Source organism: Perna viridis, chromosome 1 (assembly GCF_037379345.1).
Source record: "Perna viridis isolate PV_CMFRI_1.1 ecotype Kerala chromosome 1, ASM3737934v1, whole genome shotgun sequence".
In the NCBI taxonomy this organism is placed as follows: domain Eukaryota; kingdom Metazoa; phylum Mollusca; class Bivalvia; order Mytilida; family Mytilidae; genus Perna; species Perna viridis.
In genome coordinates, this window is record NC_142445.1 from 28,481,692 (window position 1) to 28,509,583 (window position 27,892).

Sequence of the window (27,892 nt, forward strand, 5' to 3'; positions counted from 1 at the left end):
GGAACCATGATAGAGTCAGATCCAGAGATTTTGCAAGGGGAGGGTTCAGGGCCATTATTTTATCTTATTTGTCCCAAATTTGTGTGCAATTAGTAATTTTTTTCAACAAATGGGGTTTCCAATTTCGGGATCCATAATTGCATGTTGTAGGGAATATACCTTTTTGTCCTGCCAACCAACTTTTTTTGCTTTACAAGTATCTTCATTGACATGAGTGGCTAGGATGCCAATGGTTTCTTTCCTTGATTTATGTGTTCGTGCATTATAGATTCAAAAGTTTTGAAATGTTTTAATGACTTAAATGAAAATTTGGATTGAAGTGTGGTAATACCTTATGTACTTGTCTTTAAGTTGGACTTTTTGGAGCTATTTTGAAATAAATTAATTTGAGATGAGATAAATACTGTAATCTGATTGGTTAAAATAATTTTGTTATATCTCAATGGATAAAAAAAATATTGACATGCCCATATTCAGTTTAATTCAGAGCTACTTTTTTTCATGTTTAATATTCAGATAATAGTCTTGAACTGATTGTCTCCAAAAGATCTTTCGAATTTTTCAAGATCCACATTAAATTAATACCATTACGGGAGTAACAAGTATTGTGGTAGGACTGTAGACCCTCTTTGACAGTTGTGAGTATAGAAGTTAAAAGTTTTGAAAGAGGTTTGGTGGTACATTTTGCAGATCCAGCTATGAAACGTTGTTTGTATGGATTCTTGTGGAGTTTAGGAATCCAGTACATAGACGGTAAATCACAATCATCGTCCTTGGCAGAGAGACCAAAAGAGGATAGCACAGATTTATGGTTTTCCACAATCTCTTCTATGGAGAGTGTGGTAGCAGTATAGGTCTTATCACTGCTATTATTTTCCACATCTACCTCTGATAATAAACATTGGATGTAAAAGGTTTTGCAGACAAAAACAATGTTGTTTGGGGCTTTGTCTGCTGGTATGACAACATATTTGTCATGTATAGTAGACAATGTTGTTGCTACATCGGGGTCTTTGAAAACCGATGTAGCTTTTGCACTCATTGACCTACTTAAAAATAACAAAAATTTTCCATGTGCATATTGTTTATTGCACGAAGTGCAATAAACAAAATATGCACATGGAAAATCTATGTTATTTTTCAATAGACAAAAATTTTATCGTAGCCAATTCTTATAAAGTAATTTTAAACATATTCTTATTTTTAATAGCATTAAAACCTGTGATTTTTCAAAACTGTATACTTCTATTTCCCATACTCAGTTAAAATCCCGACTTAAAAACATTATACATCGTTGTTTTTCCAAAAAAGATGGTACACCTGGATACAAATATATAGTTCTTGGTAGAGATTCCTCATACTTTGTAAGAAATAATTCCAAATCATCTTCCAAATATACAGAGGAAGATGTTTACAAAATGCTGGAATTTTTAATCGACAACATATTTGTCCAGTGTGCTGGACGTGTTTTTCAACAAACGGTTGGCATTCCAAAGGGAACAAGTTGTGCCCATTTACTTGCTGACCTTTTCCTTCACTGTTATGAGGCTAACTTTATAGCTGATCTGATCGAAAGAAAGAATACCATTTAGCTAGATCCTTTAATCTCAGTTTCCGCTATATAGATGATGTATTATCTTTAAACAATCCTAATTTCGGGGATTTAATACATCGCACCTACCCCAAAGAACTTGAGATAAAGGATACTACAGACACTGTGAAGTCAGCCTCTTATCTTGACATACACTTAGAAATCGATGGTAAAGGAAAACTATTGACCAAACTTTACGACAAACGTGATGACTTTTCATTCAAAATTGTCAACTTTCCTTTCATCTGTGGCAATATCCCTTCAGCACCTGCGTATGGAGTGTTCATATCACAACTCAAACGTTATGCAAGAGCCTGCCGAAACTACGCAGACTTTTTGTATCGCGTCAGAACTCTAACAAATAGGCTTCTGGAACAGGGTTATATTGCTACAAGATTGATGTCATCACTACAGAAGTTTTATGGTCGTCATCATGAACTCGAGGATGGTTATGGTGTATCCATCTGCACCATGAAAACTGATTTATTCAACGAGTCATAGTTTTCCTTTCCTCGTTTGTCTACCCCGGACTTGACTTTTTATGAGCAACTCGGCGGGTGTTTCTAGAAAAGCAGAGGACGCTTACCCTACTGGTGCACCTGGTCCATGCTCCCAGTTTTTAGTGGAGTCCGAGTTGCTCATTTGCTTTTGTTACTTTGTATGTATGATTTTAGTTACTATATGTTCTTTGTTGTGTGTGTCTGTTTTCCATGTCTGGTCTTTGTCCCTGTATTACATCCTTTTGATTACCGCTATAACCTTGGTTCCCTTGATTACTCTTTCAATAGACAAAATTTTTATCATAGCCAATTCTTAAATGCTATAACTTATTCTGCTGGAAAACATGCAAGTGCTTGATAAATGACACTAAAGTGATACCAAAAGTGAGCAACAACCTGCACTGCAATGTTTAGGCGATGACCATTTTATTAGCAGGATTGGGATGGGAGTGGGGTTCCAGGATCTTTTTGAGAAAAATAAATAAATGTTCCACATTTTTGAAGAAAAAAAAATGTTTTTACCCCTCTATTTAAAAAAAAAATAAAAATAATTATTCTGTATTTCACTCATTACTTAGCAAGGCAGTTTGTTATTAAATATATTGATTTTGGTTGCTGCTGAATTATAAAAATTTTGCACTACACGATAAAAATTCTTATCCGATATCAAAGTTCCAGACTTCCTCTGAATTAAAAAATGGTGCCTTATTGCTATTACAGTAAAAATTCTAAAGCAGTGTTTTCATTTCCTGTAAGGTGTAAACCAGAAAAGATCAAGTTATTTTTCACAGATCTGCACTGTAGCTCTTAGATATTGCTTCTACTTTGATCGGTTTATTCCCAGATTGCTCATCACTGAATTAATTTCTGCCTTACGTAGACTGGCAAATTCATGGCAGAATCTATTCTACAGTATGTTTTCATTTGAGTGTTGAATTAATTTTTTTTTATATTCTAAACTTTATAGAAGCTATTTTGCATTTCTATGGTAAAATACAGTTGTAGAAGTCATTTTACTTTCATAAACATAAAACAAATAAATTCTAAAATAATAGAAGAGCGATCTTCTCAAAAATTGTGCATGAAACTTTGTAAGCACTCTATTGTATTTCCAGGAGTTCAGGTAAGGGAGCATATATAGAATTAAAAGCCAAGTAAAGCAAGGTAAGAATATTTTGGGGTAAAATTTGTGAAAGTGAAGGTCGCATGCAAAAACATATTTTTTCCCAGTTTTAGAGGGGTGTAGCCTTGGTCTCCCCCTCCTATGAATCTGCATCTGTCTCTTTGGTCATCCTAAGTCCTTGCTTGATATCTTTAGGGTTTTATTCTGTATTCATTGGATAATTTCGTGGTCTATTAGTTAATTTCTTCTAACCAGCCATTTAATTCTCTTTCTTTTAAAACGTTCATGATATGTAACATACAATGTATACATTATCCTTGCATTACAAAATATGACATGTATTTTATTATAATAATTTCCCATTTAGTTTTGGCTTACTATTATTACAAATCAAAATTAAATTTTTAATTGCCCCATGCCAAGATAAATTAATCTGAAATAAGATTAGCAAGTACCTCCTGGGTCTCTAATCTGTATAATCCATTGGATTTTTAACACCTGATATAAAGTTCATGTCTGAAATTGTTGACGCAGAGGGATTTACTTGTAAAGTATTTTTGAAAGTGTGATTCATACAAGTCTACATAAATTGTTAAAGATTTATAAAGCTGTTCTATTTTTTTCTCAAAAATTCTAATTTTAACTTTTCAATTTCTGATAAGTTCCAGTGCAGAAATGTGGAAAAAGTTTCTTAGTTACTTTTTTAAAATAAAAACCTTTTTATAGATATATTGTAAAGGGGTATTAATTTAGGTGCGAAGTAGAAATGATTAAAGAAAAGTTTTGATATAAAGTTGAAAACCTTGTTCATATGTGATAATAAAAAGCATATGCCAATCTAAGGCTCCGTCCCTTGAAAAATTTCATTGATTAATAATATTTATATGAAAGCTTGAAAATTGCTTGAGCAGGTCCACATGTAGGCCAGTCAGTGGGTCTCCCTTCAGAACTTCTGGATCAGCCACTGGGTTATGAATTTTTACGATTTGAGAACAAAATCTAGTCTATAAAAATCATTGAAATTACTTATGTGTTTTGTCAATTTATGATTTTTAATAGTTCATATTCAGTTAAAGAAACATAGAATGCTGTTAATTTGTCATATTGTTTACACATATTCTTCTACTCAGTTATTCCACAAAATAAAATTAAGCCATACTTATCCTGTGAATAGTAGATATTCATTGCTAGTGCCATACTTATCCTGTGAATAGTAGATATCCCTTGCTAGTGCCTACTGTCATTTTGCACAGTTAAATATGCATTGTAATCTGTTCTAGTTTTTTATACACTGCCACATGTGGCAAGGTATTATATGATACCTGTGACACCTTCCCAAAAGTTGTGTGTTGTTCTGTCCATCCGTCCTTCTCCCGATAGTTTCAAGATGATTATTTTAGAACAGATCAATTAATTTTGTTTAACTTTGTACAGTTGCTTAGTAAAATTAATACATGTAAAGTTCAATTTTGAGCGAAATCCAACTTGAAGTTTTCAAGTTAGTCCATTTTGAACATTTACCATCCCCCTTTTTTCACCATAATGTGTTTGGGTATCACTTAATGTTCCAGTAATGCCCTGTTTTTGTTGATAAAATGTTTTTTTCTTGATAGTGAATAACATACAGTAACCTTGTGGTTTAGTCCTATTAATGGATATTGTAAATCATGGCTTAATTGTCTTTCTGTAACCCAGGAGAGTGTAGACATAGGCTCATGAAAAAATACAATTTTTTTCCCCAAATTTTGTGGGTTTTTTTCAAGAAACCTCTCCCAAATGAATACCATGAGTAGATACCAAAAAATGCCCCTAAAAATTGCAGCCTGGTACTACAAGTATACCTTATACTCAAAGGATGTCAAATATTTTTTTTATCCTGATAATAATTATCTCAAAGAATTATCATTTTTTGTTTTAGTATTTTTATACCCCAAATAAAAGCAAATTTTGGAAAAATGGTAACTCCCAAATTAAAATAGTCCAAAACTTGATGATCTGGATTTTCAAAGTATTTATTGGTTTCCAATCACGGTTCCCTTGATTTCTCTTTCGACTGAAGAAATTATAATGCCGGTAGTCCATGGCTCAATGGTTTGGTACGCATAGATCACAACAAGTAATGGTCAGATAAAAATTGAATCATATTAAATCTGGTTTCTTTGAGGTTTTCAATCAGAATGAATGAGTATAGCCACGATGATGCTATCGTTTTTTTTTTTTTTTGTTTTTTTTTGTTTTTTTTTTACTTTCTAAAACAACAATCTTGACTTCTGATTTTACCTTATTTTAACATTTGCTTAATCTATTTACCTTGTTCAATCGGATAAATGCGTACGTTTTCAACATAAAGAGGCTAATTATATTTCCTGTATATTGAAGATAAGGTGGTAAGTCCATGTTTGATGCTGGGTAGGTGGAATACACAACAGTTTACAGAAGCTGTGCACAACGCCTACGCAACAAGTTTTTGGATTAAAAAAAGACGGCTACTGTCTGTATCTGCAATGTTCCTTGAACTAAAATCAAAAGCAACCAGACTCGGATTTAAATGAAATATGACAACTACGCCAAGAAAAACTGTATTGAAGAAAATTAAAGCGAAATGAAAAACAAATGGCGTTTACCACTCCTATAAGATTTATATGTTTTAATTCTAATTTGACCAAAGAACTGGGCTTAAGCGAATTGTTTCTCCATAAATTCAACAGGATTACCTTTTTTATTTGAACAAGACTGAAACATCAAATAATATTGTAAAAATATAAGTAAATACGCTGTGAGACCCACATTCTAACGATGTAAACTACGAACAAAATCAAAACAAAAATTCACCACGTGAATCAACATTGGGACAACATAATCAGTTTTTATTGCCACCGCAGTTAAAAGTTAAAAAAAATAAATTGTACAACACAGAGAAGAAAACAGAAACGGGGTTTTCAAAGAAACAATGACCCTACCAATTGTAGAACAAACACAGTCAAAGCCAGTCTATGAGACATCAGTGATCGGGAAGATGGTGAGAAGACCGTCAATGAATGGTAATAAGGCTGACGATGATCAGACGGAAACCAATAATACACAAACAAGTAAGACGTCACCTGTCTATAAAAGACGAGCACGCTGAACAGAAAACCTGGAATCTGGTGATATGGCCATTTTCATTGATGGGTAGCCGATGTACACAGTGGCAGATCATCAAACTGTGCACAACACCTACGCAACAACAAAGTTGGATGAAAGTTCATACCATGAATAAAAAAAAACAAGTCTCCCAAGCCAATCAATGTGATTTTGTCGAATTATGTAAAGAAACATCACCGAAGTTTAAAGTAAGACCTTGGAGTAGATATTGTTCTTTTGTAAAATTGTATACCTAATGTGAACTAATAGTCGAAATCCCACAACATTTCATTGAGGCTGTCAGCATGGGGTTCAATTAGTCCTGTGTTTAAGATTTTTAACATTGGTCAAGTATCCTCCAAAAGTGGTGGACCGTTTGATAACCATAGGTAAGAATAGTATTTCATATTTTAAGTGCGTTGAAGAATTAATAGAATTTAGAAAAGAAAACGTTTTTAAGAACGGAAAAAAGAAACTTACATCAGTGATTAAAGTCCAATATTAACTGTGTAAAAACATTTTCTAGTTTTTTAATCACAATCCAACCTGCTTAGCAAGATTAATTAAAGACAACACAACAGTCGCCAAACGACCACAGAAACAAATCGTAAGCCAAACTATGCCAAATTTTCCAACTAACCTTATAATAAGCTATATATAAATGTTAGTCCCGAATCCCTCTAGCGCCAGTGTGCAAATACTGAGATCGAATGGTGCTTACTGCTTAAATAATTTTGAAACCTAGGCTCACTAATCCGTTTTGGACAAGTCGCATCGCGTGTACCATGACCAAATGTAACACGTCTTAAACAGTTATACATTGCAGTGATTTCATTTGTCCAATGATTAATACTGGACAGATTTCATAAAGTCCCGGGAATAATTATGATTTTCCTTTTCAGTTCTCTATCTAATTATGAAAAGAGATTAATTGGAATATTAAGAAGTGATTTGGGCCGATTATCCCAAAATTAACCTCCCTCGTCTTAATAATCCGGATTAGTCCGCAGTCGCGATCTCCCGCTAGGAAGAAGCCCTTTGTACGCCTTTATTTTTGGTTCATTAAAATATTTTTGAAAGGCGGGCTTAATGTTTGACCATATTTTACCACAAAATAAGTATTATGAAGAGAGGTTTGCTATGTGCTTCTAGATAAAGTGCTTACTTTGACTTTTGAACATTCAATTCACATCGCTAATCATCAAAGCTTTTAGGTCGGAACTTTCAAAAAGATACTCAAGAAATTTAAAAGGACTTTTGGTACGTTTCCACTTCATCTAAGTAGCAAAAGGAAATATACGAGTCTCTAACTTGAAAATAGACAAACCGCAAAAAAGGTGGGATGAATTATTGTTTCAACAAAAAAAAAGAAATTTTTTTAAGCTGACAACATCAAAAATCGTCGTTTATTGCTTTTAGAGTATAGTTTTAAAGTGTCCGCACGCCGAATAGAATATTTGACCGAATAAAAATGGTCGCTTGAAATTTTTTACAAGAAGCTATATACGTGACAGAACATACGATAATTAGGCAGCGTCAAACGGTACCAATACAACTACGATTAAGAGGAAATATAACACGCTATTTTTTTTTGTTGTTGTTGTTTTTTTTTTAAACAAATTCTTTTTTTCTTGATTAATCTCTACCAAAAGATATACCAGAATTTGGTTTGTATAAATTTGATGATGAGTTACTCGAACCTAGCTAAAACACCAATGTTGACGGAAAATTAACACAGTAATAACATTTTTTTCTCGAAAAATATGTTCAGAGACAATCGAAAATCAGAACACATTTCATCATGAACACTCTGTGCTTATATAGACAGTCGCCTCTTTTAGATATCCACCAATCAATATCCATGAATATATAGTAGGAAAATTTACGCATTACCTATTTTATTATTGCGAGTTTTGTCCTACTTTAAGACAGGAGAGGTTTCCTATTATTCATAAAACATGATGCTATTTGTTATGGTCCTCTTTTATCTTATGTAGGTAATGTTTGAATTAATAAGTTCAAGCAGTACATTCCTTGGGAAAATGTTGTTATGATTGTTGTGTTACATTGAATCCTTATAACCCCCCCCCCCAAAAAAAAAAAAAAAAAAAAAGATTTTCAACAAGGCAGGTATATCTGGACAATGAGTTAGAGTGTGTACAGCAATATAAATACCCTCATTTACACTTTTGTGCATCAGGTATATTGTCCTTTGTTCAAAATGAATTATATAAAAGAGCTCTATACGCATTTTTTTGTTAAACTGCAGAAAGATTTCTTTTCTTTAAAGCTAATGATTCAAACATGTATGCATGTTTTCGATCACATTGTTAAACCAATATTGCTGTATGGCTGTAAAATATGGGGATCTTTTAATTGCTTAATTACTGGCCAAATTCAAAAAAGATGTCAAAACACCATTAGATAAAATATATCCAAACTTGGCATGTGAAAAATTATAGCGTACATTATTGCAAAATATGGTTGCTGTTAAATCTTTTCAAATTTAAAAAAGTAATTTTATGACCTTGTCCATGGGAAGTCTAAAGGTATTTTTCGATCGATCTGCCTAACTATATGTATTTCCCTCTGAAATATAAATAAAGGTGTTTCAATTAAGTCTTGTAGGTCTTCGGGGAACATGAGGAGGAATGTAACCTTTTGATAACATGCATATCCTTACGCACTGTCCCTTGATGTGCCCCGGAGACAGACAGTACATCCAAGCAATCGGTAGACATAGATTTATACACTATAATGTCTTGTTGGTCTATATTGCACACGAAGAGGAATGCAATGATTCTGACGAATCATGCATATATTAAAGCACTGTCCCTTGGTGCCCACCGTGGACCGACAATACTCAATATCACATGGCTTTAACTACATATGTTTACTGTTCCTATTTCAAAATGTTTTATTATGAGCGATCGAATGAGTCTTTTCGGTCAACATAGGACACGAGGAGGATTGCAATAATTTTAGTGAATCATGTATATCCTTGAGCAAGGACAAAACTCTCACAAAAATAAAACAATTATGATTATCCATGACAGATAGAATGTTGCCCCTTGTCACTAGACAAATATAATGTTGGAAAAACTTCAACTTCGTTCTCTCAACTGAGAACACCTAGTTTTCTCAATTGCAAGCCATCTCATATCCCCTTGACTACACATATACAAAAGATACATGTATTGTGCTACATGAATGCCATTTAACATGTTATTTCTCTATATTGTATTATTGTGTAATGTGTGTGACGGATTTTAATGTTGAATGCAAATGTCCCCTGAGGGACAATGATTGGAATAATAATAATAATAAAAATGAATTTGAATTTGAATTCTATTAGACTAAAATACCATTGTCGGATCCAGATCTGGGGGAGGGGTAGGTGCTGACCAATATTTGTTTTATTGTTATATTACCTCTTAACAGAGAAGGATAAAAAAGCTCAGGTAAGAAAGAGGGTCTTAACATACATGCAACTAATAGCCGAGCGGAGCGAGGTGCAAATTTTACCAAACAAATTGTGGAAAATCGAGATATACATATTTCTTAATGTTATCCGCTACTGAGTATCTGGTCAAGGACGAAATAAAAATGAAAATAATTTTGTCTTTTGTTTCTACTCACGGGAAGTGGAGTGATTTCTTTCCTGAATGCACCGATCATCTATTCTTTTTGTGTGTTCTGTTTTTTTTCTTTTTTCTTTTTTTTCTATTTCTTTTCTTTTCTTTTTCTTTTTTTTATTTATTTTTTTTTGCGTTGCTTGAAACTTATTTATCCAAGCCAATAAACTATACAACCAAGTAAATAAAATATACCATGGTAATTATTGTTATAGTGATAACTAATTGTTTGACTCTAACATGTAAAATGTAAATATATATGTGGTCCTGTTGTGTCCTTCGTGTTCACCTGAGTTCAACTTTAAAGTGTTTCATATTGAATTATTTAAAGTTATTATTTTATTACAAATTTATTGGCTATGCAAGTACACAAATATATTTTTACGAGAAGCGTATATAATCATATACATTTGAATGTACACACATATATATCTGAATGTAAACAATAATATATTTAGCTGCAAAAAATGTCGTTGATTTTGACAGATATGGACCATATGTTTGCAGTTCAATTTACTGCTATACTAAGTCATTAATAAATGGGAATATCTAGCTTCATTTTTGAGTATTACTTATTGATGCTTTTATATTTAATTTTTAAAAACATGGCCTTTTTACTGAATTATTGGACACAAAACATGTTTGAATAATAACTAGAATTTCAAAGCAATTTTATAAAGAATAAAACCAAACATTAAAACCCAAGACCACCTTAAATATGTGTCGCGCTTAAAAATAGAGAGATATATTTATCCGGAATAAATTTTACCGGACACCGAGGTTACTGGAGTTATCTTTCCTTCCTTAGAAAAAAAGCTGACCGGCAAGTATCTTGTTTATTTTTTGTGCGTGGTTCGTCTTTCACCTTGCTAAAGCCATTTTTCTAGACTAGTGATAATTTTTCATAACAATCAAAAGATAGAACCCAGCTTTTTTACAATTCTAGCTTATGACAGAAGGGTGAATGGTGCATCCATCATGCCATTCATGGCATTCATGCTTCGTTGCTTACTCATGTGTGCAAAATAATTTCGATCTGTTGTGTAGATATAGCATATGCTAGTGATTCTCAGTCGGAAGTTAGTATAGCCCGAGAAGAAATTGCTATTACCAGTAAATTTGTTTATTCTGAAACAAATGTTGTGTATAATTTATTTATTTTACAAGTTAAAGGGAAGTAACTCTAACCTAAATGAATGTCATAGTTTTTTCGTTCAAAATTCTCAATGACTAGCCCAAATAATAGAGGACTGTACAGGATTCAACTAGGCCTAAACAAGAAAAGTACGCATCATTTCAGTAGCTGTTAAGGCGAGCACTGATAACAATTTACTTGCAGTCTTGTATTTCTTTCCCATAACTGCATAAGCTTCTATTGTAAACCTTTTCAAATTTTTTTACAAAGTTGACAAGGCATTTCAATCTAACTTTTCACCATGCATTTCCATTTTATTTATAGTATGTAAAATAGGCATCTTTTACTCTTTTTCCTCTAAAACAAGTTTTTAATGTCATACATGTGGCTTGATACAATGTATTTAGCCTTTACTTTGGATTAACAATGATAATCATTTGCAAAAAGCTAAAAAAGCAAGAAAATGCAAACAGAAAGCCCTCTATATTTTTTATCCTCCATGTTTTGATGAACAAATATACACTCACTCAAACCTATCAATAAAAAACCCAGAGATGCAGTATACAATAGTAAACTATGTATCCTAGAAAGCAGGAATAAAAAGAAATCATCCATATGATTTTGAAAGAGTTTGTATTGAAAAAATGCAGTTGTATAAAGATGGCATGATGTCCAAACAATAACTTTAGTATATTAATGTCTTTGAAATTATACGTGAAGGTTTCATACCAAAGGAAAACTGGGGTTGCTTTATGACTTCAACTGCTTGGGAATATTGCCCAAATAAGAAGCCAGAAACAAGCATTTTCCTAATGCCAGAAACTACATGCGTTAACTTGTAAAATGTATGGATCTCTTTTAAATTTTACCACAAGGGCCATACCACAAATGAGTATAGCAGTGTTTGGAATTCTTTAAAAAAGTATTAAAAGGTGTAATATATTAAGGAAGGCTGGGATTGATTTTTCAGCTTTTGTCTTGAACTATTTAGTAATTGGAGACAAATAGGTGGCCAAAAACTATACATATATATATATATACTTGGTTTCTTGGCCAAAACTTTGGTAGAAGTGTTCGGTTTGGATATCTTATGAAATTGCATTGAAATCTTGCAAAACTTAATTAGAAAAACTATTTGGGTCATAACCCTTTAAATCAACCAAATACTTCCTTTTGTGCATTGAAACTTTTATAAGATATACCACTCTGAACACTTCTACCAAAGAGTATCCTTAACGAAAGGAGTGTTTGGATTTTTGATCTGTTAAATAACATGGCCGCCGTTACTAAAAATAGAACATAGAGGTTAGTAGTTTTTTTTTGCATATATCTCCAAAACTGTTAGGTTTAACCAATATCTCTCAGTTGCTGAAATGATCCTTATTACGAGGCCTACAAAAGTCCCCAGAGGAATCAAAGTTGTCAGAAGACTCCATGTAAGAGTTATTGCCCTTGAGAGGTCAAAAATGACATTTTTTTTTTTTTAGTATTCATCCTATGTCTTACAAACTGAAACTTTCAATTACTGAAATGATCCTTGATATAAGGCCTTCAAAAGTCTCTAGGGATTAAATTGTTTGACGACTCCATGTGAAGAGTTATTGCCTTTGAAAGGCTGAAAATTACATTTTTAGCAGTTTTCAGCCAATGAAACTTTCAATTGATGAAATGATCCACATGATAAGGCCAACAAAAAAATCTTTATGGTTTGAAGTTGTAAGATGACTCATTACTACAGTTATTGCCCTTGAAAGGTGCAAAATGATCCAGATGAGTGATTTAGGCACCTGTGAGCCTCTGGTTGAAGGTTTTTAGTCTTAAGAAAATGACTTATTACATGTACTTTTGACATAAGTCTAAAATACATGTATAGAAGGTGAATACTTCTAGATCTATGTGCATGCAATGCAATTGTTTCGCTGCTGAATAGCATATGTAGGCCTTACCAGTCTTGAAGTCCTTTTCATATATTTTTTTCTATTAAGATACATGTATTGAATTTTTCATTTACTTTTACCATCCTGTCTAAAAGTTAATGGCATTGGTCTGCCTGTTAGACTAGTATTTCTAACAAAGATAACAGAATAAAATACAATTACATACAGATAACAATACACAATGTTATTTACTAAAGCACTTGTAATATAAACTCACACAGTATTAAGTTTGCAGATTTGGCAATTTAATTTTAACTGATCATAAATAAAGTTCCATCAGTCCAAGGTTTATCAACCCTGTATCAGTTGACTAGCCAGTGATATTGTTTGCATTAAAGTACCTCCAAAATGAGGCGGTTTCCCCTGTTGAAAGTTTCCCAATTTGTCCAAAAAAACATGGCTAGAAGTTATCCTAAATAAGATAAACTATTTCCTAATTGGTATTGGAAGAGTACATTTGTAGAATTGGTGTTTCTGTTCAAAATTACCCTGATAAATTGTTTTTGATTTGTTAGTTCTTGAAATCCTCTATAGATTTAATCTTTTTAACTACAAATTCAAGGTTTTGTACAGCTATTCCAAATTTCCAAAGTAAAAAAAAAAGAAGTATATCTTGCAAATGAAAAAGGGATGAGGTAGTTTTGATAAAGGCTAACCATATTGACAAGTTTTCAGTGATGTATATTAATATTTTCCAAACACTATTTTATGTAAATGTAAATGGATTTTTAGTTGGCAAAGATTCATTTTGTTGCAAAATTTGAAAGATAAAAAAATACCATTTTTATTTTTGGTGTTTGCAGTATTGACTTAAGTAGCAGTCTTTGTAAGAATCATGCAAATTCTGTAAAATGTGATACACCCCAAAAAAGGCTACACATTTTTATTTTTGTAATTAAGTTGCTTTATAGGTCTATATGATGAAGTGAATAGTTATTCATTCCAATCTATCTGCTCTTGGTAGATAATCCACTTTGAAAATATTACAGTTTTAGAGTTATCTCCCTTAATTTTGAATTCTATAGTACATTCTGTATAATTTTTATCTCCTAAGAGCATGAATTGTATGAAAATCACATATTTATTTCTGTTTTCTATAACATTTGATACAAACTATCAAAAAAAAATATGTAGGCTTTCCAACCACATATCCTATTGTGCATGACTCTTACCTGAAGTGCTACTTAATACATTACTCATATATACGTAGGTGGGTGTGTCTAGTGTGGTTACTGCTGTTTTATGAAATGCTATGGTAACAAGACAATTTTTCTGTCAAGTCTTCAATACTAAAAGTGAAACAAGTAGTACACAAAGTACAACTTCATAAATTTTGAATAAAGCCTCACAAAGTTAATTACTGGGTTTTCAGGCTCTCCCTCATCTTGTTTTAAATGGTGTCTCGTTACTCATTGTCATAGCCATGACAATAAAATAAAAATGAAAGAGAACCTCTTGATCTTCATTTATTGTCTATGAACAATAAACCAGGAAACACATAAGGCATAAAAATATGAAATGAAATGTCTCTTTTCTTTACTGAAATGGCTGAAAACAAATATTAATTTTGAGAGCCTAAAATAAAAAAAAAAGAAAAAAAATAATAATGAACCCAATCTTATGTGTAGTGGTGATTCATCTCCGATTTTTAAATATGAATTTATGGTAGAATTTTAAAGAGGCAAGGAGTTCATTCATACAATTTTTAAATTGCACATACATGTAGTCTTTGTCAGAGTTAAATGCCATGTTTGTTTAAGATTGTAAAATAAATTTTATGTGTAGGATGGGGCTTAATGTTAACCTTGAATAAAAACTTAAATCAATAAATATTTTAATGTGGTGAAAAAAATAAACTAGGGTACTCCTACACTCAACCTTAGACACTGGGATGAATAATTTTGAATTTTGGTTTAACTGCATACGGAAAAGTATGAATGAAAGTTATACTGGCTAACACTAGAACTGTTTTAGAGATAAAGGTATGTTAGTAATATGATGTACACGTACATGTATGAGACTGTGCAATTTGCCCTCAGTCTCAGCCTGGGTAAGACTGTTTTGACTGTGGGCCATTTTCAACCATCAGTCTAATTTTAATTGGTCGTTCTTTAATGTTCTTGGTAAAAATTTCTGATTTTAATGGGACAAATTTGCTGGAATGTAATAAACGACACATGGTCCCCTCTAATCCTAATCACTGAAATTGGCTGAAAGTTAAGTAGAGCTATTTATTGAACATGACAAAATGCATGTTTGTCACGTACTAAGTGTTGTAATCTTCACTACCATCCAACTAATAAACTTTGAAAGTATACTTCTATGAAGTGGATGTTAATTTCACAGTAATTATGCATAGAGGCATTTCTTGTTTTCCATAATTTGAAGTTTTTTACTGCAAAAAATTGTAGTTGTATTATGTTATGGTGTTGTCGTGTATGTATTTTTCATTTTCCGTGTCGGTATGTTTGTTAATTTTTTTGTTTATGGATGATACCTTTAGTTGTAGCCAATTGAATGTCATGGAATGATATATTGTTACTTGCTGCTAAAGGTAGCTTGCAACCAGTATTTATTTGAGTATTTCTCATCATTTTTGAGCAACAAGGGGTCAAAAACATCATTTTCTAAAGACTTTACCAGTATTTAAAAGCTTTTCATCTGATTTAAATGATTTTTTTTTGTAAATTCTGTTAGTTTGAGTCTTCCTTTTAAACCAGAATTATTGGTACTAAGTCTGAAGAATTATTTAAAGGGAGGTATATCTGATGTTTTACAGTGGCTCTGTTTTAATGCACTACCAGTGATTTGTTGTTTTCATTCTAAACATTTCTGTATGGTTAAAAGTTTGTCCTAATTTATGGATTATTACCCCTGAAAATGACACGCAAATTAAATTTAGCTTTGAAATGTTTTTGCCATGTTAAATACATAATGACTTCCATGCTGTTTCTAGGGTATAAATTAGGATTAATAAGACAGACACCTCTACTGTACAAAAACAACTTTATCTGCACCATCTAGCTACATACTGTACATATTTCATGGTGGACAACCGTGAAATAGACATGCTAATTTGGTATGATTGTTGATATAATGTGAATCACAAAGCCTTAGGGTCAACATCGACTCAGACAGAGCTACAGGCCCTACCTAAGATACAAAATACATCTAAATACCAAAGATTAATGGCTTTTCAACTTCAGAGGCTGACAAAACCAAACAAGTCCATTTTAATATGAGGGTTGTGAAGGGTGTAATAAAAAGTTTATTTTACAGTTAGAATTATTAGCTGTCCCTTTAACCTTTAGATTTGATTTAAATTTAAGTCATAAATCTGATTTAACTTCATTGATATATAGTACATTTACAGTTATGGCCAGAGAAGATGTAAATATAAGGGGAGATAATCAGAGACTGAGATTTTTTCCCCTAGGCTGCAGTTTGATTGGCAGGTGTAAGTTTCAGTCAGTGGTTTCTTCATCACTAACTTCAGGACTAATAACAGTTAGTCAGGATAAGGGGGGTGGCATTTATAGTCGTCATTATCTTCTTGATACTTAGATAGATAGTTCTGGATTGTGGTTCTCATGTAGTATTTGAAATGGCTGATGCTTCTAAGAGTAAAGCTGGGGATATTAATGGTACTGTTAATGGAAAGTAAGTTAGTTGTTTCAATTTTTTTTACTCTTAAAAGTTTGCTGAAAAGATGTTTATAATTCATGGTAAAAGATTTTTACCACTGGGTACATAAAAAAATGGTTCATACTTATTAAACTGTGCATGCTTTTGAAACTGTACATTTTCTTTATTTTTGTTTAATTAAGTAAGAAGTTTTTTTTGTGAATAAATTCAAAACATTGACATGATTCTTTTGAACTTGATATACAAATAAAGGCAGATAATTAATGAATAGCACTGATTATTTTTAGGGTTCTTTTAGTCATATATTTAGTATGGTTTATAGTCAGTTGTCTTTTGGATGTTGATGTTTCAGTGTATTACACTTTATGTTTCAAAGTTACTCCCAGCAACAATTTAAAATTGACAATTTAGTTCCTGTGATAAAGTGAGAAAAAAATGTAAAAAAGGGACAGTTGGTCAGTTTTCAGTGATGAAAGTGAGTGTGTGTTGTGTATTAAATAATAAAGGTTTGCCAAGAAATGACTAATGAAAACAAGACATTTACCAGTAAACAAAGTTTCTTTTTGAAAAAAAAAACAATTATGCTTTACACCTTAATTTTGCCAATGGCTTTCATGTTTGCATTTTCATAAAGTCTCTCAAGTATCTCAGTCAAGGTCAATTTGCCCATGGGTTTTAATTTTTGCTTTTTATTAAGTCAATTTCAAAATTTACCTGCATAAAAATTGAGAGATCATGTAATCAGACAGGTAAACACTTAGGTGTTGTAGGTACAAAGACAGGTGTGGTCTTGTATGATTGTTACTGCTTCAGGGATTATGTCATGACAACTCACTTTAAATACAATATCTTGATAAATGTGCCAGTACTGTTTGTTAATCAGTAATAAATTGTACTGTTAAAGAGATTTTATTACTATAAAGAGGTCTGGTTTTGTTGAATTTAGGTTTAAACAAAATAAAAATGAGAGTTGATTGTGTTTTTTGTGATTTAATGATTTTCTAAGAATTTATTATTATCTTATTTTGCATTGGAAAAATACTCAGGGTTAGAATTAGATATTTAATTTACTTGCAGAAGGGGGCAATTGGCAATGCTATTAAAATTCCCTGATTTGTTTATATATTATAATATATTGTAAGTTGTTACTTACAGACCTTAATTTGCACTTATAGCAGGAGGTTCGGGGCAGGTCAAAGCACTCAAAAGCTCTCGATTTGGGGTAAATGGAGCAAATTCCTGCGCTGTAGGCATTTCTTAGCATCTGAATAGATGTTTTTTCAATCTCTGTGTATATTTGCATGAAAGGAAATGTTCACTTGCCAGCAGGGTATTATTTATGGAAATTGACTTGCACCTGCCAGTTTTGACTTGGCACAGGCAGTTGGACATTCAGTTAAATTAAACCCTGTTAACTGATTCTTGTTGTGACGAAAATCCTGTAAAACATGATTTTTTTTTTCAAACACGATACCCCATGCTTCAAATAAACCACAATCTGGGTTATCTCCCTTTGCAGGTATTGGATAACACTAATTCTTATATAAACATCTTAATATGATGTTTAACCTTCACATAAAATTTCATCCAAATTTCTTGAAGTGTTTAGGAGAAATTGCCCATATAAGATGTGTTGATAGACAAATGGACAGACAGACAGTCTCGTATGTATTCCTCAAACTTAGCTTGTTGGGGTATAATTAGTACTTAAAATGTTAGTTTCCTAGAAATTATAAATAATTGGAAAGGGTGAATAACCAAATATGATCACTCATGCCAAGAACGCATTAAGATTTAACTTGTGCGGGGAACAAGTTCCGCACACTCATTAAATCTAGGTGTTCTTCGGCACTCATGAACATATTTTGGTTATTCACTCTTTCCAATAAATTATCCTATTATTACCTGATGAGCTTCTGTAGGTAGTTAACTGGACAATTTAGAAAATTTAAACTTTTATTATTCCATATAGGTACTTGAATCTATGTCTAAATCTTCTTGTCAATTGTCCAGTTAACAGTTTATTGCAGTTCATCAGGTAATGGGCATTCAATTAATAAAAGACAAATTCTATCCCTTGAAGTTAACTGTTTTACTCGCTGTAATATTTTTATTGTTTGTATATCTCTTATAAGTATTTTAAGATTTTTTTTAATTATTTTTTTTATTTCAGACACAATGAGTCAGACCAGTTAGACAAATCTGCACAAGATTCTGGGTCAAAGGGCAAAGGTAGTGGAAAGAAATCCAAAGCTAAATCTTATATAGAACAAGTCAAAAGAAACTTCTTACTTCCAACCAAAAGTAGTGCCAGCAAAACTAAAGAAGCATCTAAAGACACTACACCAAAATCACCCACTGACACAAAACCAAAAGGAAAAACAAAATCAGCACCAAAACCTCCAAGCCCTAAGCCAATAGTTAAACCTAAAGGCCCTGCACCACCATCCCCAAAGGAGAGTGTACCAGTAGAACAAACTTCTGCCTCTAAGGAAACCAAATCTCAACAGAAAGGCAAAGCTCCAATACCACCTCCTGACAAACCTGTTGATGTTAAACCTAGAGATTTAACAAGGCAAAATTCTAAAGAAAAAAGTACTGCTAAACAAAAGGAAATAAAGGACATTGGTGTTAGAAGTAAGGGAGATAACTCTAGTAATAACAACAGTGTTGGCAAACAGAAAACATCAGAGTCAGAACAGGTAGAAACCACATCCAAAGCTTTTGGTCCAAGACGTAAACTTTTCAAAACAAAACCTGGATCAGTGGAAGAAGACAATTTTGAAGAGGAACATAATGCTGGCTGTAGAATAAAACGAGCAAATTCAATAGAGGAAGAAAAGGTGTCAAAACTTGATTTACCAGAAAATAAGTGTGTTTTAGATTTGTTTCAATCCAAGATGGCTACAGGTGCTGACCCTGAAAGTGGTGATCAACATCAAATTCCTCAACTGGAATACATCTATGTTACGAACAATAAACTAAAATACATGAACAAAGACTTTCAGAAAGTCAATGCTAAAATGTATGACTACAAATGTGATATAAAATTGAAAGTGGCTGATCAGAATTATAAAGCCCACAAGGAAGTTTTGTCTAATGCTAGTGATTACTTCAATGCTATGTTTTCCTGCAATATGAAAGAGAAAGATCAAGATGTTATAGAATTGAAGGAAATCAGTCCAAAAGGATTCTCAGCAATGATGGACTATTTCTATCACGGCCATGTTACTATTGATCCTGATAATATTGAGGATGTTATTGAAGCTGCTAGATTCTTCCACAATGATTGGTTGTTAGAATGCTGTTGTGACTTTCTGATTAGGCATTTAAGTTTAGAGAACTATACTTCAGTCATAACACTTGCTGACAAGTATTGGTTAGGTGATCTTAGATGGGATATATTTAGATTTATTGGAGAAAATCTAGGCAATTTAATTCAACAGGAAAACTTTTACCAGAACTTGTCTATGGAACTCCTTCTCCAGTTCCTAATGGAGAATATTTATGTAGAAGCTGCCGAGAGATTTGTTTTGGATATAATACTGAATTGGGTTAGAGCTAAGCCAGAGGAACGAAAAGAGCATCTGCTCTCATTGTTACGCCAAGTTCGATTTCCTCTGATGGAAATTGAGGAATTGGAAACTCTTCCTGAAGAAGTTCTTGAGACCACAGAGATTAAAGATGCTGTGGAAGATGCTCTAAACTATAATTTGAATTTGATGGGTCAGTGTTTGAAAAGAGGAGAGATGTATCTTCAGAGAGGAGCAAGAACTGTAATCACAATACTGTCATTTAGCGAGGAGGGCAATATGCTTATATATCGTGATCCTGAAAAACCAGGATTTTTTGTTGAACAACTTGGACCAGTTGGACTAGACACAGTAGACTACCAAGCCCTTAGTCAAGCAAAGCTTGGTAACTACTTGTATGCTGCTGGTGGATATGATGGCACTTATTCTAGTACAAATCGTGTGTTCAGGTTTGATCCTCGCTACAGAGATTGGACAGAAGTTGCGTGTATGATCCAGGCAAGGGTCTCGTTTGCTATGTGTAGTTCTGATATGCAGTTATTTGTTGCTGGAGGGGTTAATAGAGTCGAGGAAGATGAGACAATATTGGATACTGTAGAGGTTTATACAGCAGAGGACAACTCGTGGATGACTTTACAGTCAGTCCCTATTAAATGTTGTGACGCTGCTTTAGCATACCACAACAATTGCTTGTACTATACTGGTGGCATAAGTATCGACCCAGCTGATCCTATACCACTTGACAACACATGGTGTTTAGATCTTAGCAATGATAGTGGATGGGTTCCAAAGCAGAGTATGATCACTGGGCGCCAAGGCCATAGCTTGATATCATTTGGAAATAAGTTGTATGCTATCGGAGGATTAACATCGGTAGATGGACTTATGACATTTAAAAACTGTTTGTCTAATGAAGTCTATGATTTTGAAACAAATCAGTGGACGGAAATAGCACCAACACCAGAGCATTTTGGACAATTGTTCCGTCACAGTGGAGTAATTGGAAACAAGATATTCTTCATTGGATCTACTGGTGTTGTAGCAAATTTATTTGTTTATGACATTGAATCTGATACATGGGAGGAATGTGAATCTATTGGACCTAACATGCAGAAACTTGCCATTTTGGATGTAGCTTATCCATATACATAGGCTACAGAAGGATTGTTGTTATTGCTGAGTTTTGTGTTCAGAACTAATGCTTAGAGCTTTTTACTACATTATAACAAGCTTGTTTTCACCTAACTTACAAAATATGATTGGGATTAAAAACTAAGTGTAAAACTAGTGCAGAATGTGTGGATGTAAGTCTTTGTAAGAATCAGGCAAAGTGGGAAAAATCAGAAACATGCATGTCAAAATCCCACTGATCCAACAATATAATTTCACTCAACGATGGTTTCTCTGTTTGAAATGATCACTATTTGATCTCTGAAGCACTGGATTTGTTAAAAAAAATTTCTATAGCATATCAGACAAATGAGGTTTTTGACAGAGTTACCTGCCCTAGAAATGTTCATAACTCAATTTACCAAAATAGCATGCAAAATTTTGTCTTTTTTCCTTGATTCTGATGGTGCAAGTAGTCAAATTAAACTTTCTAAATAGTGTTTTATTTTATACATGTACCATGTTTCTCCTACTGCCTGATTCAGATTCTTACAGAGACTGACCATTATAAACTAGTACAGGATAAATTGCTCATACATCAATTGATTTGTTGTAAATGTAAACATGCATTACAGTTGATACATATAAATTGACTGCTATTATATAATATAGAAATAGTACATTTAATGATCAGGCTGGGCTAAAATCTGTTTAAGACATTTATTATTTTGATAAAAATATATTAAGAATGGATGTTTTCAAAATATTGTAATCTTTAAAATTTGACATTTAATAAAGTCTGTTGATGATACTACATTGTATATAAATTGGGGGGGGGGAGTTACCTTTCTATACAATAATGATTAGATTTTGTCATGCTTAAGATTTTAATTAGGACTAAGTGAACAGGAAAAATGGTGAGGTTATTTTTTAACCATGTTTGCATGTTACATGTATATTTTAATTTCAAAATGACTTCATTATAGATATTTTTCATTACATTGGTGCCTCTTTGTGAAATTACACTCTGTTACTCTTCATTGATTGTTGAAATTTGCACTGTTTTTCAGATATTGTTAAGCATTTTTGAAAAATGTTTCACTGTATTAAGCCACTGTGATTTATTTTGTGCCTTTGTTTTCTGTTTTATGACACTGAAAATAGATCTGAAAATTATGATATTTGTGATACAAGGAAACCTGTCTTAACTAAAACACTTGAAGAACTAGTTTAGTTAAAGCAATTGCAGGCATGGATTCATACCAAAATGACTTCATTATAGATATTTTTCACCACATTGGTGCCTCCTTGTGAAATTACACTCTGTTACTCTTCATTGATTGTTGAAATTTGCACTGTTTTTCAGATATTGTTAAGCATTTTTGAAAAATGTTTCATTGTATTAAGCCACTGTGATTTTTTTTATGCCTTTGTTTTCTGTTTTATGACACTGATAATAGATCTCAAAATTATGATATTTGTGATACAAGGAAACCTGTCTTAACTAAAACACTTGAAGAACCAGTTCAGTTAAAGCAATTGCAAGCATGGATTCATAGCAGATGGACCCAGCTTACACCCTCCCCCTTAAATTCAGAAGAATTTTTTTGGCATAAAAGCTGGATTTTTTCCCACTAAAATTTTCTTGCCTCGCTTTGCTCCGTGTTTAATTCCTCCCCCATTCCCAAAGCCCACTACAATGTTCAAATTTTAGGTGTCCATGGAGAAATTTTAAATGAAGATGAACTTTCCAGCACATAAAGTTAGTGTTCCAAACTTATCAAATTCTAGTTTTCAACTTGCCAAATGAAAAGTGATACATAATGAACAATATTCCCACACCAAAATGTCAGTTGACCTTGGTGGCAGGAAAGTGGAATCCTAGAACACTGCAATAGGCTGAAATCCTGGACCTGCCACTAAAATTTTCTGTTTGTGCAGGTTAAAAGAGAATTAAAACTGATATTAAGGAACTTCAGAGGATTTTTGGTTAAGACTGGTTAGTGTTCATTTAGGGTTCAGTTTAGGCAGGGTTCACTGTATATGAGGCAAGTATAGTGTCAAAAGAAGTAGAAAGAATCTTTCAAAATCATATCAATACATCCATGTTTTTTTTTTTTTTTTCAATGAAATGATGTGAACTAACTGTTGTCGTTTTTAACTACAATAAGCATGTACCTGTGAATTCGGCCAGTCACATTGCCACTTATACCCCCATATAGGTGTACACAAATGTATCTACTAGAATTATGGGAATTTGTTTCCAGTGAAGTTAGATATTTATTAAAAACTCCTTCGAAAAGTTTTTAAAAAGTGAATGTAAGCATTCCTCGTTTTTTTGTGTATGAACCTACTTTGAATAGATTCTCTAAAATAGTAACCTTATCTATATACTTTTCTAGATTTTTTTTGGGAAAATTTCCAATCTCCAAGGTTTCTTGAGTATTAAAAGGATGACTTCATCGCACATAGAACCTATAACAATTATGGTTGTGATTTATTTTAATTATACAGAAGTTTTTGCTACCTGTTCATCTGCTGAAACTTTTCATGAAATCATTTGAAGCTTTGATGAAGTCCACAAATTCAAAATTGCCCATTTCAATAAAGTTTTGATGTACCATGAAAATTAATAACCTCTAATTAATGTACCAGTTCTTTCTTAGCAGTATATGAAATTTAAACTGTTGAAGTCTCATTTCAGAACTTTTTTTATTGATTTTTTTGCAAACTATACTGGTTTTCTGAGAAAAATTTGTCTGTGAACAACAAAAACAAATTCTTGGAAGTCATTTCAGTGTCTCTCATTGTGAAAATTCAGTTTAAGTTATTGTAAGAATCGGGCAAACTGAGAAAAAATCAGAAACGTGCATGTCAAAATATAATTTCACTCGAGGATAATTTCTCTATTTGAAAAGGTCACTATTTGATTTCTTCAGAAATTTTTCAATAGAGTGTTAGAAAAAATTGGATTTTTTGCAGAATTATTTGCCTTTGAAAAATTAATTTTTAGTACAATTCAATTAAATTATAACTTAATTTACAAAATTGATTTTGAAAATCTTGTATTTTTCCTTGAATCTGATGGTGCAAACAGTCAAATTAAACTTTCAAAATTGTTTTTTTTCTCCATACCATGTTTCACCCACTGCCTGATTCTTACAGAGACTGACACTTAAACACATGTACTTTGAAAATCTTAATACTTCAATTTGTATTTTTGATTTTAACAGACATCTGTCCTAGTAGCAGAGATTTTTAGGGTAATTTTAACCATTAGCACCGAAAATTAGAGTACTGTGAGAGTACTTTAATTTGTGGATACCAAATTTTGTGGATTAGGGAAGAAACAGGTTCGTGGATTCTTAAATTTGTGGTTTGAAGGTGTTCAATATACACATCAAAGGAAATCTCCTTTTCGTTAGGAACCAAATTTTTGAAAATCTTAATACTTAAATTTGTATTTTTGATTTTAACAGACATCTGTCCTAGTAGCAGAGAATTTTAGGGTAATTTTAACCATTAGCACCGAAAATTAGAGTACTGTGAGAGTACTTTAATTTGTGGATACCAAATTTTGTGGATTAGGGAAGAAACAGGTTCGTGGATTCTTAAATTTGTGGTTTGAAGGTGTACACATCAAAGGAAATCTCCTTTTCGTTAGGAACCAAATTTCGTGGTTTGGCCTACCAACGAAATCCACGAAAATTGGTACCCCAAGAACAATAGTACTTTCACAGTATATTTAAGATCTGTATGGGTGCATATAGAAATGTATTTAAATATTTACAAATTATCTGATCTCCATTGAAATGTGATGAATTTGATGGTCATACATGTATTTATATGCATTATTATGTTTACATAATTATTCCAGTGCTTCCTAATTTTGTTCAATGTCTTTTTCATTTGTTTACATTTTTATAATTCTCATATTTTCCTGTCATAATAACTTTGTTAGGAATTGTTATCTTCCGTATTAGTGGTGTTGCTTTTGTCTGAGGTTTATGTTAAAGTTGCACGCATGTGCTTTTGATGTTTCATTAAGGAGGTAGACCTAGGGTAAGGGACATAACTCATGAAGTCAGTGATATGTTTGTATCATATTCAATTTCACCATAGCCTGTCAAGCTTTCATTTGAAACCGAATGAAATCAGTCCAGGTTACTTCGATGCTTACATGATATTGATGTAAAATGCTGAATACAAACGTTCCAATGATTTTTGTGAGTTGTGTCCCATACCCTAGGTCTACGTCCTTGAAGTACTGATTGTCATACAGAATAGATGTCAATATCAATTTTAAAAGTAAAGTTATTGTAATGCTGAAACTATACAGTTATTTGCATAATTACAATCTAGACCTATGATTTGTTCCATTCAATCACTGCATGTAGGATCTTACAACACTCCATTCTACTTTCCGTTCAGATAACCTTTTCAGAATCCTCAGGGTTTTTCCTTTGAATAATGCTTTCAAAATCATGAAAGATGAAATCTGATTGGCTGATGAGAGAGGTCATCTGCATAAAAAGTAGAATTGAGTATTATTAGATCCTAGATGTAGTGATGACTTTAACAATTGATGGATCTAATTGGATAGACACAATTAATTAAACAAGGGTTTGCATATTTACAATATATATGCATATGTAGTAAGCTTAAGATTTTTCAAATTTTTTGTTGGATAATGACCAAGTTCGATAAAATATCTGTTTCCCTTCCCATCTCTGCCATGACTCTTTTGGTAGAGAGATAGGCTATGTAATCTAAATTATTGGCAACTCTATTTTTGTCAATGGTTCTTACTGCCAGGTATTTTCTATTACAGGCTGCTGTCGTGGTACTAATAGATATCAGCAATATCCAAATGTCATATCCACTTTGAGAGTGCTGATAAACAGAATAATGTCATATTTGAATGTCTTGACATAATATCTTGCCCAATAAGGCTCACGGTTATATTTTCTGTCTCGACTTCAAAACTGCAGTTATTCCAGATTTGTTCCCTTCAGTCCTACATGCAGTGACTAAAGGGAACTTTAGTTGGTCAAATTTAAATTAGATAGGTAAATAGAGCAAATATTTGTTGACAAGAAAAACATTTTTTGTGGTAGTCTTTTTTTTGGTCAAGTACATGGAAAAATGGGAACAAAAAAAAAATGTTTTTTAACTTATCAATATGAAATATATTAGATACATTCCTGAAGTTTTCTTGATATAATTTAAGTTGTATGAAGACTCGTGGATTTTATAACTATTTAATACTATTGTTGTGCATGTTTTTGTCTTTCTTGTTAATTTTTTGACAAATTTTATCAATTTCATATTTACTATTATACAGTCATTCCTGACATTTTTACATTGCTATTTTATATATATATATATATATTCTGCTTTTACTTGATCTACTGTCAATTCAGAAATCTTGTGGCCAATTACTGTCGTTAGTTTATCTAGAGCATCTTGTTATTACATTTGTAAAAAATAAAAACACAACTATTTGTTGGTATCCAATGCATTTGAAAATGCTCGTCCAGTTTCAGTTACTAGTAATGGGTGGTAAAGTAGGGGTGGATCCAGACTTATGAGATGAGGGTGTGCTAGGACATTATTGGCATTTTTTTGTCAATGTTGCACAATGAAAATGACAAATTTTCCAGTAAAAAGGGGGTGCCAACCCCCTGCAACCTCTCTGGATACACTACTGGTGAAGTGACAAATTATCTTCATTTTAGTTGGTCACATTTATATCTGAATTTACAGTAGCTTATACTTGGCAGTTGCCACTCTTGAGAACATTAATGTGTCATATTCATGTTTAATAGTTAGCTGAGCGCTTGCCATATTAAAACTATACTTAATTCTTGAAGTTTTGTTGTACTCCTACTTGAGGGATCACAGGTCTGTGGAAGAATCATTTTCGTTGTTTTTGAAGTTATGTGAAACCACGAATTCAATAGCAATTTCTTAAATGCTCTTATGAGGTCATTGTCATGAAATTTTCATAAAGATTCAAAACTTTGTTAAACCTTGAAAATTTGTACCCTCTTAATATACACACCTTAACGGTATGTTAATAGTAGTGGTAGTGTACAATGATCCCCATTTGGTCGTTCAACTTCTAGATGAAAATTAAAGATTCAATCAACTATACTTCTATTAAAGTACAGGTATGATTATGGTTTATTGGAATCATCATGTCCATCTGTCTTAATTTCCTTGCAATTACCTCAACGCCCATTTCAAATTTGGGATGTGGCTTTTTTTTTTGGACATATTTTATGGGTTTTGATTGTTGTCTGATATCAATGTCTTGTTTTGTGGATTTCACCTTTTTTCCTACATGTGCAGCAAAAACCTGTCTTAACTGAACCCTGAATAATCGAAAACCTGTCTAAACCTGACTCTTTAAAGTCCTATTATATCAAGTGAATTGTATTTAGAACATTTGTAAACTGGACACTAAATTTATATTCATATTTCATATTGGTATGTTTCACTTGACAAAAACAGTCCACTAAAAATAAGACAGACTAGATATTTTCAAGATGGAATTC

General features: G+C 32.5%; 1 protein-coding gene across 2 annotated transcripts; it reads left to right on the forward strand.

Annotated features, from left to right (window-relative positions):
• Positions 1–12,321: 12,321 nt before the first annotated feature.
• On the forward strand, positions 12,322–27,204 carry LOC148628185 (kelch-like protein 36). Of its 2 annotated transcripts, none has more exons than XR_015922387.1 (2): positions 12,322–15,026; positions 18,863–19,076. XR_015922387.1 is itself a non-coding variant. In XM_088584367.1 (2 exons), exons 1-2 carry the CDS (start codon positions 16,649–16,651, stop codon positions 21,372–21,374), a joined length of 2,568 nt encoding a protein of 855 aa, XP_088440493.1. In that variant the 5' UTR covers positions 16,508–16,648; the 3' UTR covers positions 21,375–27,204. The 2 variants fall into 2 exon arrangements, 1 of the variants encoding a protein (XP_088440493.1); XM_088584367.1 differs by lacking the exon at positions 12,322–15,026 and adding an exon at positions 16,508–16,704 and having other exon boundaries at positions 18,863–27,204.
• The last annotated feature ends 688 nt before the right edge of the window (positions 27,205–27,892 follow it).

What these genes read in the sequence shown, in the direction of transcription:
- LOC148628185 (XM_088584367.1), top strand. Translation starts at nt 16,649, where the DNA reads ATGGCTGATGCTTCTAAGAGTAAAGCTGGGGATATTAATGGTACTGTT. An exon ending in AATGGTACTGTTAATGGAAA is followed by an intron (nt 16,705 to 18,862) that starts GTAAGTTAGTTG and finishes TTTTTATTTCAG; the next exon opens with ACACAATGAGTCAGACCAGT.